The sequence below is a fragment of the Ptychodera flava genome, chromosome 13 (genome assembly GCF_041260155.1).
Source record: "Ptychodera flava strain L36383 chromosome 13, AS_Pfla_20210202, whole genome shotgun sequence".
NCBI classification, from domain to species: Eukaryota; Metazoa; Hemichordata; class Enteropneusta; family Ptychoderidae; genus Ptychodera; species Ptychodera flava.
The window spans coordinates 22347167-22360509 of NC_091940.1; the positions used below are offsets into that span (position 1 = coordinate 22347167).

At 38.0% G+C, this 13343-nt stretch overlaps 1 protein-coding gene across 1 annotated transcript in view; it reads right to left on the reverse strand.

Moving 5' to 3' along the window:
* The window catches only part of LOC139147837 (large neutral amino acids transporter small subunit 1-like), a 49597-nt gene that overhangs the window by 11768 nt on the left and 24486 nt on the right, over positions 1–13343 (reverse strand). Inside the window, exons 3-5 of the mRNA XM_070719049.1 lie at positions 6414–6513; positions 5623–5667; positions 5032–5155 (exon numbers count right to left, since the gene is read on the reverse strand). Coding sequence (XP_070575150.1) covers positions 5032–5155; positions 5623–5667; positions 6414–6513 — 269 coding nt within the window. The remainder of the gene's footprint in view (positions 1–5031; positions 5156–5622; positions 5668–6413; positions 6514–13343) is intronic.

The following is a 13343-nucleotide window of genomic DNA, read 5'->3' on the forward strand; positions in this document are numbered from 1 at the left end:
GTCTTCAAGGTCAAGATTACAGAAGATGTGTGTCAACATAACAGTAAATGTTTACTAACCCTGACAGAGCGTAAATGCCTAATTACACCTTTTCTCAGATTTTGATAGTAAATAAAATCCAAGTACTAAAATAATTTTTTATACAAATAAACTTAGAATTCATGGTAAATTGGAAAGTTTTACGAGTATCTATGGTGACTGAATCAATCCTGTGGGACAGTTTGTTCTGGGCGATTAGAGGATCTAGGGGGTGTGTCTACTTAATGGTTCCCATCACGTGTTACAGGCAGGACACAATTTGTCCTGCTTTATAGATATTCTGATAAGAGATTTCCCCTCCCATGCAGCTCCATAAAGAAGCAGTTACGGCTGATAAGGGTCATCTCAGAGAAGTGGAAAAGATAAGGCTAGGTTCAACAATCGACCAAAAGGTACCAATAAAACTACTTTGAAGCCGCCTGGGCCATATAACCCAGTCAAGACCACTCGATGGATAAGTCCCTTTCATAAATTCCCAACAGCAGCGTACTTACAGTTATGGTCATACATGCAGCAACAGATCCTCCGTCTCAACTCTTCAAAGTGTTTTCTTTTTGACTTTGGATACCGATATCAGTCAATGGCCAAAAAATACCCCACTCCATGCCATTATTGTTACATCATGTTACACGACTAAACTGATACAACTACAATGACATCTTCTACTGAACAATTTCATGACAAAACTCAGTGTTTTCACGGGTCCAGTATTAACATTCAGACGAGAGACAGCCCAATGTTTTATGTCAAATGTTCTGATATTGCAAAAACTCTGAATGCTAAAACTCTGGAAATTTCTGCATTGGCCAGCAGCGGCCAGTACCAAACTTGAAATTCATGGCCAAGCTTTGAACAGCTTGAAGGTAAAATCAATAGCACCAAATGGTTTCATTTTATTCTTATATTTGAAACATGTACCACATATCTAAATACCTAAATTCTCTATCCATTCGAGTACAAGCACTTAGTATGGCAACACAAAACTATAGTTATACTATGGAAAGGGTAAATACTGATGTTTTCTCATGTTTCCTACACAAATGTTTAATTTATGCTAACTCTAATTTATGCTCTTTCCATCCAGTTAAAGGGACAAAGTCAGCCATTTTTCATGAATTTTGTTTGATACTAGATACTACTTATATTGTTTGACATGTTGAAAAATACTGAATGAATGGGTGACCATGCATATATTTAACCCCCGTTTTAGGAAAATTAAATGAAACCATCACGAAAATGAATTAATGGTCCTGTCCATTTATTCATTTTCGCGATGGTTTCATTTATCCTGTCTAAAACTGGAGTCAAATGTATGCATGGTCACCCATTCATTCAGTATTTTTTAACATGTCAAACAGTATAAGTATATATCTCATATCAAACATAATTAAGGAAAAAATGGCTGACTTTGTCCCTTTAAAATGGTGTAGTGGTTTATGATAAGCAAATATACCACATTTTCAAAGTCCTCTACAAGTAGAGGAGGCGCTATACACAAGCGTGGGGTTGGTTATATTTGGTAAGGTATGATAATTTCTACTCTACATTTAATTTGTGATTCTGTATTGTAATCTTTAAACAAATTCTGAAAGTAACAGGAGTGCTGTAGAATATGGTATCAGCTTATTTAGTCAGTTGTAAATTTTAAATAATAAATTCCTACTCTATATTTGCAATTCTGTAGTGTCATCTTCAAATAAAAAAGTTCCAGAAATAAAATGAGTTTGTAAAATATTTTTATCAGTTTTGCTGTTGTCATTTCTAAATACAGTCAAGCCAGTAGGATCGGTGTACACTGTGTCTGAACAAACTGAGTAAAATGTGTATCCATTCACATTTTCCAGAATTGAAAGACCAACCGTGGAAAACAGAAAGGAAGCATGATAGTTTCACAGAAGAACACTGAATTCAACACAGGTGGAAATAACCAAAACCAGAACGTATCAAGCCAGCTGAAACAAAAGTCATAAAATTGAAACCAAACAGATATTAAAATGACTGGGAGAATTTGAGGTACAATCAAGAACACATGTACGAACTGAATGATTTTTTCGGCCTGTTTTCCCTCCATACGTACAACTGAAAACACAATGAATAATATCTCCTACAGGAAGCCATATTCTGTATCTGTGGGCGGCAGGCAACATTGTAGTTCAGGATGTACACCTTTCGAGGTTTCGGAAAATTAATATTTCCAGCGCTGTTAGGCATCACCTAGGTGACAGGGAGGAGTATTTCCCTTTCCTAATGGATGAAAAACGTACATCCGGCATCAGAGAGAAAGAATATGTGAGGTAATATCAATGACGTAAATTTAATTTATTTCTGTATTACAGGAATCTGAACTCATTAAAGGCTTATTACATATCAGATGAATGCCTTTTTGGTGTGAAGTATATCCCATACCATGCAGGATTTATACAAACATCAAGAACAAGAAGCAACTTCCATTTTTGAATTTTTTTGTTACAGTGTACGGTATATATTGGGATAAAATATATTTCCCAACTATGTCATATTGTATCTTTAAAAGAGGAAATTTCCTCAAAATGATACATTTATTTGTCTCTAAAAAGGATATTTTATAGTGAACAATATGTGGGTAATTCATTGAGACACAATAACATATCTGTCTACGGGCAGAGGTGGTTTGTTCAGGACAACCTTTTGAAACAAAGGTTATGTATATCGATTTGAGAAACATCTGCTTTTCTGAACAAACCTTTTCTGCATGTGATTTCAGCTTCCTGTGGTTCTGTATACACCAAAGATCAAAGAGTTTTCAAATTCAGTAGATTCTGGCAGCACCAGACTACTTTGCTCCTAAAGATAGAACCTTGGGCCTACCAGTATGTCTTAACTTTGCCACTACCTCCATGCTCATGCCTTTTGCTTTGTTGAGTCAACACACTTCCCACAATTCCATTTTCATAGGACAGGTTCTCATTGAAACAGCAGTCCTCGCTCTCCAATACACACATTAGATCTAGTTGACATTGACCTTATACATGATGTTTGTTCTTAATTCACCTTTGAAAGTTGTGCCCAGTCAATAAATTCATTGAGAGAGAGAGAGAGAGAGAGAGCCTACAAACAGTCCACTCCTTGATGTGCTGGTGTGACCATTCCATTTGTATCCATTCATATATACATGTACTTGAACGTTGCTGGACACACGTACACTGATTTCCAGACGGTCAAGAATCATTAACCAGATAGAGCGTACACATTGTGAACATACTCACTGTGAAAGTTGTCAAGTGAACTTTCGTCTAAATTTATGCATTAATGCACATAGATATATTTTAAGGATCAAACTTATAGTGATAATGAATGTACCCATAAGAAATAGACTAAAAGTTGACTGACAGACCTAATCACATATCTAAAAATGCGGTGAGTGATGACTGAACAGATACAGAATTTAACAAGTATGCACAGAAAACTGACTTGATCTCCTTTTCACACTTCATTGGGTCCGCAGGTCTTTCAACCCTTTTCCTATCAAGTTTGTATTTCATCATCAGGTCAGGTTCATTAAAACTAGTGACTCACAATATGTCCCATTTGGGGCATTTTAACAAAAAATTGAACATTTGAAGGCCCCTGAAATCACAGATACTGTAAACATGATTTTTATGGACTAAAGCTGTTGGAACAGACCCAAGCGGAATGGGTGGAAGGAAAGGCGTGTGGTTTTGGCTCAATACCACTTTTCACTGAGTTGGCTGATGGGGAAGTGATACTGTCTGGCAGGTAAAGGGTTATAAGCTACATCAATGATTCTAGACCATCAGTTTTGATAACATCTTTGCACAACCATAATTATTGTAGAGTTATATAACTTCAAAATTGCAGCTTACAAAAATTGTGGAAAAATATCAGCAGTCTCATTCCGGCAGAATTTTTTTCGATGATGAAATTGTTGGTTGTAGAATGATGTCGGGGAGCAGGTGGTGTCGCCCACCCCTTGCTCATCGTACGCCCATCCAAGCGATTACAGCAACGAGGAAAGTGGATAAAAAACAGCATTCTGGTACTGAATATTTAAACGGATCATAAAAACTGCATACACTTCTGGATCTAGGAATTTTCTAACACGCTTTGATTTGGTGCAGATGCATGAAAGTAAAATTTCATTGTTGAGTTCTGACAGTTCCTGTTTTCCTTTGAAACAGAAACCATGAAGTGAGACGCCAGTAATGTTTTTTGCATTCAATGATTCCAAAAAAACAGCACTGTGCGATGTATACATATACAGAACGTAACACACGATAGCCTGAACACAATAAAACCCGATGCAATTTGCAGCAAAACTGTGTTAGCACTTTCATGGAATAACATGGATGGCTGGACACGTATTATTCAAACCCAAAACTTGAATGGGTGAAATTTCATGTATTTGTGAGACTCAAAAAGACTTGTGTTGTTTACTACCAACCTCCATTTTGTACAGATCTCATACAGATCATTCCCCAGATCATCTTTTCCCATGCATCGATCCTGTCTACAAAATTCCAGTTCTCATGTGTGTGAAGAGAATTCTGCATCAGGATTTGTCATCTATCAAATTTATTTTGATCAAAACTACATCCCTAAAGCAAAACCAATGCGATCGAGGTGTACCAATTATGGGTGATGAAAACATGCTAGAATACAGCTTGGAAAAAGTGAGCCTGCCAATTTACATAACAATGCACTAGTTACATATTCTTTTATTCTGAAAATGCATTCTTTTGTATGGGTATTAAACATATGAATAGATTGCTCCAAAAACAGAGGGGTGGTCCACCCCTAAAAATCTCCTTGTGGAGAACCCTGATACACATTGCACTAATAGATTACTATCATAGATCATGCTGCAAGAGGATATACGTCAATAGCCAGCCACTAAAGGAATTTCATGGTGTACATACATTTGTTCGAACTTTGAGTGAATTCACTGTCAAATTTCAGGAATATGGAGAAATGAGGCAAAGACATGAAACTCACCACGGCAACAGCACTGCTTATCATCATCTGGGCTGGAGAAAGGACGGCAAAGTATGCCACATTTGCCAAGACGTAGATGACGGTTACCAAGGCAACAGAAATGATGATGGCACGTGGCAGGTTCCTGTGGCAAAGGGGAAAGGTTGAGTGTGAGATCGTTTTTGAACGTTTGAGCTGAGCAAGAAATTGGACAAAACTTTCGTCTTGGATGTTTTCAAGAAACTCTGATAGCAAGTTTGAAGATGATGATGGCTAAACACAGTCAAAAAGAGAAAACGATGCATTATGGCACTCCTCAAATTTTTTTTCAGCATTTTGTTTCCTCATTGTATGCAAAACTACAGAGGGGGTTGTAGAATGTAGATAGCAAAACAAAAATGTATAATGAGAACTTTGATCAGACTAATGGTTTGCTTTGCTTCATGGATGGTCACTTTGTTCCTGATTTGATAAGAGGAAATGAACAGCAAACTATTACACTACTTTTTTCAGTAATACCATAAATGCACATTGTCCCTCTCTACTTGTGATATTGAACATGAAGGTAAACTTACTCAAAAGATAAACTAAAACGCTGTGTAGTAAACTTACTTATGAGGATCTTTGAGTTCTTCAGTGATAAAGTTCAAATAATTCCTGGAAAAAAAAGCCATTGAGGTGGTCACAGGTTAAAAATCTGTTGAGCAAGTCGGGGGTCAAAGTTCACACATAAATTCAATGTGGCATATTTACTGGTTTACCTTACCGTAAATTATGTTTTGGTGTCGTCATGAAACTAAACTTTTGCATAAATCTAAACACTGCTGCCAGTGGCGCTGTTCTACTTTGTGAATACAGACTTCTTCATCATTTTTATTCCAAGGTTGCCAACTTTTTACTTTGCTTGAAACAATTTCATAACAAAGACAAGTAATTCTGTTCTTGACTGAGCCGGGGAATGGGACACACCAAGGGTCATTCAACCTTGATCTGCCCAATCTCTGTGATCACGACACATTTTCAATACCACCAAGTCAGTTATTGCTGCAACAGCATCTTACAGTAGCTCTGTAATTGGCTCAAACGTGTCTGAGAAAAACAACTTGTCGCTATGACGATTCATGAGAAAGCCACATCTGTAAAACTTACGGGCGAGCAAAACATGTTTTCGTTGTGACCTTATGAGTAGAACACTCCTCATATCAGAAGAAATATTGTCCTGACAGAGCAAGATTTTTCCATACATTATTTTTCAACATTTGATTATGTTTTATCTTATCAAGCAGCAGATAGTGAGTTAGGCAAATATTGGATGTTCTACAGAGGGTTAGAATTCTTCAACAAATGTCCTTCAGTCTGATAACCGCGATAGAAAAACAGATGAACAGTGCCAATTTTCTTACCATCCTCCATAAGCGAATAAACCAACGTAAAATGCAAGTACGATTTGTCCAACATCGCTCTGGGAGTTAGCAAAGCCGTCTTGAAAATTTTCAGTTTTGCCTGTAATGATAAAATGGTATGCATACGGTAATTCTCTTAAACTTGATCAACAGAGTTGTGTGTGAGAGTGCATGTTTGTCTGTCTGTCTGTGTTTCTGTACATGTCTATTTGTGTGTATATGTGTGTGGGGGGGTCTGTCTGTCTGTGTTTCTATACATGTGTATCACATTATGACCTTACTCTATGAAAATTGTGATGGCATAAATAAGTGAGCTCACTGGCATTTGTTAGCTAGAATCACTGGCTACAGCTATGCAACCATACATATACTATAGGTTATCTCATAGCTCTCTTAGCAAACCCTTGGAGGACACACTTCTTATTCTAAGTCAGAGTGAAAAATGGAGCAAAAACATGTGCACAACTTGTCACCAAAGACTGCAATGAATACACATAATCTGATAATGCGTAACATAAAATACACACAGCCTAAAATTCAATGGTGAACTAATGCTGCAGGGATCCAGTGGTATGAAGCAAGGGACCACTACATTATTTTGCATCAACCAGTGAATTTCTTCCGTTTCCTTGGTGCAACTGAACTCTTACACATTTCAGGGGCAGTCTATAAAGTGATTAGTGTACAATGCTGTACATTTTTGCTTGGTATGAGTGTTTTGTCCTTGTATCAGCAAGTGGGGAAAATTTTTATATTGCTCACTGGGTTACTTGATTTATCACACGGCTGGGAAAGGGTGGTGTGGCTGTTTTTGAATAAAGTGCAAGGGGAAAGACTTGTTCTGGACAGGAAATATTCACTGGCAGGGGCAGCGCAGTTGCAATCAGATTTCACTCTCCCCTGTAAAATTTCAATGTTCTTCCAAATGTATATTTTTACATGCAAAACCGCGGTGTTTTCAACTTTTTGAAATCAGCCCACTGTCTGACCGCGGCACTTTACATGATGAAGAATCATGTATGCAGGACTTGCAAACTAAGACAGTAAGGACTGCTTGCCTGACTTATGTTGATAATGTGGTCCTTGGAACCACCTGATACTCTGTGTATTTGGCTCACCACTGTAGGTTGATGGATAGCCCAACTGTCATTGTCCATCAGTCGCTACAGTAATGCGCCTATGATATATGTCAGTTATCTAATGTGACTATGATATATTATCTAATGTGACTATGATATAGGCCAGTTATCTAATGAGACCGGAATGCAAAACAAAAGTATTGCTGAATTGATTTTTCATGCGTCAAGTTTTAGAAAACCTGTCCAAGGACACAGGTAGCTCAGATATTGCTAATATCCACAACATGACCTGCCACTGTTTTCTGGCTCTGGTAATCCATGGTGGATCAGAAATCAGGCTTTGCAAGTGACTTGATATTCAATTCATCTAGTGTGCCGGTTTCTGAACTGCAATGAAGCACCACTGACTGACTCACTCAAGAGAGATCTCATAAGACGCTAGAAGATTATACACATTATATGAAGTAGTGAAGGGGCCGACTCCAACAAATGTCAAGAAATTTGACCCGAAATGTTAGTGAGCTGAGGACACCATGACTGCGTCTGTAACCTTGTGAGAGGTGTATCTGTATTGGCAATAATTGCAAATAAGGCCCCCCAAAAATTGATTTGTTTCTGGTCAACGCCCGCATCACTTCAAAGTGTGCGCGCCAACTCTTTTTTTCCTGTTTTTCATTTGCCCCTATGGGAAAAAAAGGGAGAATGTATCAAATTCCACCAAAAATTTAAAAAAAATTGGAAAAAAAAACACGTTGCCGCATCATTTTTGACACATGTCAATGACCAGAAATAAACCTATTATTCTTTAGGAAAACACAATGATTTTGATCATATTATCCTCATGTCCATTCTATGTGCAATTCTTCCCCTTTCAAAACAGACATAGTAGTTGACACACTTCTGTTGGTGAGTAACATAATATTGGCTTATTCAGTGGCAGTTTGCATAGTTAAATTTAAGTATACTTAATTTGCATATATGCCTTTGTTTTTAAGGTTCCCTGATGAAACAAAAAGATTTTTCAGTAAACCAAGAAGTTGATGAGAACTGAGTACGAATATTTGACTGTTTGCTTGAATCTCTGATTTTCTTCCATGAAATGCACGCTCCATTAAAATGGTGTTTTTTTATCATCTCCTACATAAATGACAAAGAGTACATTTGAAAATTGCCTCTCTGCTGACCAAAAGACAAGAGTTTCAAAGGATTTGGAAAATGTTTATCACATGATTGTGGATGAAGAATCATGTGATAAAAAATCACAGGTACATGCCCATCCCAAGATGCATAGGTATCCAAAAACACCAATCTCCACAAATAGCATATGAATAGCTTCTTTGTCACTTATTGTAAAAAGAGTCTTTAAGTTTCAACGAGGGCAGTGTTTTGCGGCTAAGAAATAAAAACATCTACCATTTATTTGGTCATTAAAATATTAATAGATGATTCAGAAAGCAAGTGCATTGGCCCAGACATTTCATAATTGTCTCCCGATCAAAGGTACAAAAAGTCTGCTCAACCTAGTATGCAAGTATTTTACTGATAAACATTTGATAGAATCTCGATCATCTATTTATACTTTCAATGAGGTGAGACGTAAGCATAATGCGAAAAAAAGACAGGTAGATAATTCAGTGGTACAATTACTATCATAAATTAACTTTAGGCAAACAGCGTGCCGACAAGAAAATAAACTCTGTTACATAAACTGATTGTTAGGAGAATACTGGCCGTATATCGTAATTTATGTGTGCAGTTAAGAATCGTTCACAAGGGAATTTAGAAATGTTTGCCATCCTTATTGCAAAGATTTGGTGTTACTGATAGTTTCATTGTATGCTGATGATATAACTCAATAAAAGACTCAATGGTGTATGCAAATTACTTGCCCCTTTAACGATAAAACCTCTGGATAACAATGGTCTTGGGACCAACATGGCTTTAACTCTCACTAGCCACGCCCCCCTTCTAGAGTTCAAACATACCCGGCCATAAGGTCAACAACCCAGTATGCAGATTGCTGCTCTATGACAATGGTGGACATGTGACATATGACCATACCGGCTTTGCCCATTGTATGTAAAAACTTGGCCTAGCAAAACCCCAAGAACAACAAATGAACTCTGCATGACCTTGGTTTCACCGGTGTGACCTATAACCAGGCCATTTATCAACAGGAGAGAGACGTGATCAGGTTTTCCTTTGAGTGACCCAGCGTGTCCTTGTCACATGAGAAGGATATTATTCTAAAAATAATCACAAAAAAAACATGTGAAAGATGCACAAGGGCCACAGACTCACTGGACCAGCTGTAGTGCACCTTGAAATTTGCACAGGTTTTCATTTATTACAACCCCGGACAAATAACTTGTGATTATAAGCAGATAAATTGCAAGGGGACCATTGATGCATTCATTTACCTCTGCCCTGAGTACTTGCCAGTTATAATGCTCTATTTGCAATTCAGACTTGCAATCCTGTACAGGTGACTATGAAGCAAGTCCTTCTTCAATATGTCATGAATTCAGATCTTTCTAAATGTAGTGCCAATTAACACATAACTGAACTTCAACAGACGCCCTCCAAAATACTGTGTTGTCTCTCATCACTATGTCTGTCATCTGACTAAGTCATCATGTTCCTAGTAATTTATTTTGGTTTTTCATTGGTTTAGCTCACGAGATCCAAATACCAACATACAACATGAGAACGGGAGAATGTGTGCATGCAGCAGCGATTCTGACGCAAGGCGATATGACGACAATCAACTCACTATTCAGAAATGTACATTGCATATACTTAGTGCAATTGACATTTCCTGATGCACAAAGTACTTGAAGTCAATTTGTGTCTCTATGAAATTTCTTTCAAAAGAGGTGAAAATCAACAGTTATGTGTCATGTGATTAAGGTTGCAAATCACTTTGGGTGAAATTACAAATTAATACTAGAGAAGACATAAAAAGAGACAAAAGTGGGCTACAATCTAAGTTGGGTGCAATTGCCTTATTTGGACTTGTCTTGGAATCGATGGGTGTGACCGTGACCTTGACCATGAGATTCCCTGCCCCCCCCCCCCCCCCTTCCCCTTGATACAACAGTCTGGGAATGTTGACACCAATAGGTGATTGATAAAAGCATGTGTGACAATGACTGAAGAAAGAATGTCGTACACTTGGTAAACCTGTTGAGGAATGCAAATATCCAGTTCGTTCCCCTTTGCCCAAGTATTAACTGCACTGATATTGGCATCAAAAATAGCATAAAAAGTATGCGGCTCATAACGACCTTACATCGATGGGTCTCCTCCTGTAATTAAAAATCCTGTGCAAAGATTGTTGTACCAATTCAAGAAAGCAATGCTCAGGATTCAAAATGTTCTATAAATAGCTTTTAAATCCCGACTTTGAGGTCAAATTGTACCATTGCTGGAACAGCAGCTGATGACAAGAAACAAATAATCTGAACTAGTTACAAGTACATCAAGGATGAACCTCTTTTGGAACATCTATTACGACACAGCATATGCATACAGAAAATATGAGTGATTTTGCATAAATGGATGCATAGAGTCCACGAGCAGCTGAGCAGTGTAAACATTGCCATTACTGAAAAGTTGCATGGAAAATTGAATATTGGAAAGTTGTATTTGCTGTTTTGTAGATAAGGGTTGAGACTCCACAATGGGATTGAGGGACGAGTTTTCCAGAAATCTGTGTGTTAATATATCAACAGTTTGCAACTTATCTACCAGGACAAAGATTCTGACATTAATTTGTACGATGTGCACACTATTTAAGAGCCAAAAGTTACGAGAAATGGATCCGAGTCAAAATTACATTGCATCCTGGAATGTCTTAAAGCCCCCACTCAATTATCAGATTTATCTAATATAAATATTATTTCCTTGATAAAATATTCAATGGAAAACAAAGAATAACAAACTGTTAATGGGCTGTTGACACATTCGCTAATGTGAGAACCAGGGATTGAGAAGGGCGCCTTTAAGAATAGACCTTAACTCCATCCACACTACAACTGGATGAAAAAATTCCTACACTGATTTACTTCTCATGTCTGCAAAATCTCACTGGCAATCAGGAGCCTATTGGTGTCCAGTACAGGCACAGGCGACCCAAGTATTACTGAGTTTTTCACACTGTTTTCTCTATCATTTCTCTTCTTTCTTCATGCTCTGAATGATCGGAAAAATAAAATAAATGGTTTATATAACCTAACCTAGCCTAACCTAACCTAACCTGTGACTCTTTATTTATTTTACACTCCATTACAAGGACGTATATCTCTCATACACACATGCTGTAATTAATTAGTCAACACAACTAATTATGCTAATCCGTGGACTTATCAGGGATTTTACGGGTTGGTCAACATCGCGAAAGATAGGAATGGTTACTAAAACGGGAAGGTAAGAAGCTCTCCTGAAATGTGTCCAGAAATTACCAAATTGCGGCCAGTCATGACCTTTTATCCACAATTTACTGCAGCCAATGTATTTCGATGGCCGAGGAGAGCCAGCTACTCTTATTTCAAACGTTTAAATGGTCGCGAAAAGTGCAAACCCTGCCAGTGCCTTGCCTGCAGTTCATGGCATGAGGACGTCCGTAAAGCAGGAAGTCGGAAGTTGAAACCTTTGACCTTTACGTTGTTTATATGTGGGCAAACTTGTAAACATATTTCCCAGGGACAAGTCTGATTTTGACTAGGGTCAAAGTTCGTGTGGTTTAGCGTGGTTCTCTCAATCGGGTGGTGTTGCTAAGGTTTTGTCTGTCCACCGTCCATGGGTGGAGGGACGGCCGTCTGCCTTTCAGTTTAGCCGATAATTTTGCTGTATTTTTTCTCACAAACATTGGAAATTCGTTTCAGTTTAAGAAACATTGATTTTTATATGAGGAATATTCTAGCTCGTATCCTCGAATTAAATCAACCGATTTTCTTTGATACAGTTTTTTATATGGTTTGGAGAACTCTTTGGGGCGGCGTCAGATAACAAGTGGAATGAGACAACAACATTTCGTTTATGCATGGATGTAAAAAATAGACCCATGGTTCATGTAAGGAAATCATATAGCAAGTACTTCTTGCGCTGGTGCAAACTCTACGAAATATTATGATATCAACGATGTTTTCCATGATAGTTTACAAGGTTTCTTGTCTAAATTCGCGGAAATCATAAAGAATATCTAAAAAAATACTACACGTAATTATGATTACATTTTGAATGTTTAGAGGTGTTGTTTGCCGTTCCGAACGTATGTTCTACACGTACGCGACGTATGGTTATCACTGATCAGCTGATGATGGAACGTAATTTCGTGTAACTAAACTCCTCCATAACGATATGTTACCGGCAGACATGGAGATAATAGCGAGTGAATAGAAATGATGGTGACTGGTTTAAAAAATTCACAGTGCTGGTAAAAATTCTCACAAGCTTCTTAAAGTAGTGGACAACATCATCGGTGATGTCAGTTTGTGTTTCGATGTTGCGAGGTCACCGCTCAGGTGACTTAGTGACGGGCTACACTGAGCCTCGTCAATCGCTGATTGTATGCCAGAAAAAGAACGGTCTGCGAGTAGTCATGTCTGAAAAAGCTGGAAAAACAGCGATAGTTTGGTGATTTTTAGCGGATTTCTTGTAGTGGTAGGCCCCTAATAACCATGTTGTCGATAAGTATTGGCAATTTGGGTGGAAATTTTCGAAATATCGACAAACAAAGTTGCGACAAGCGTGCTGTCGGGCAGAACATGGATGTTCCCATGGCTGTGGTGGTGACGTTAAAGTCAAAACCAGCCGTAAAAGGCAGAAATCCCGTCCGAAAACACCACAG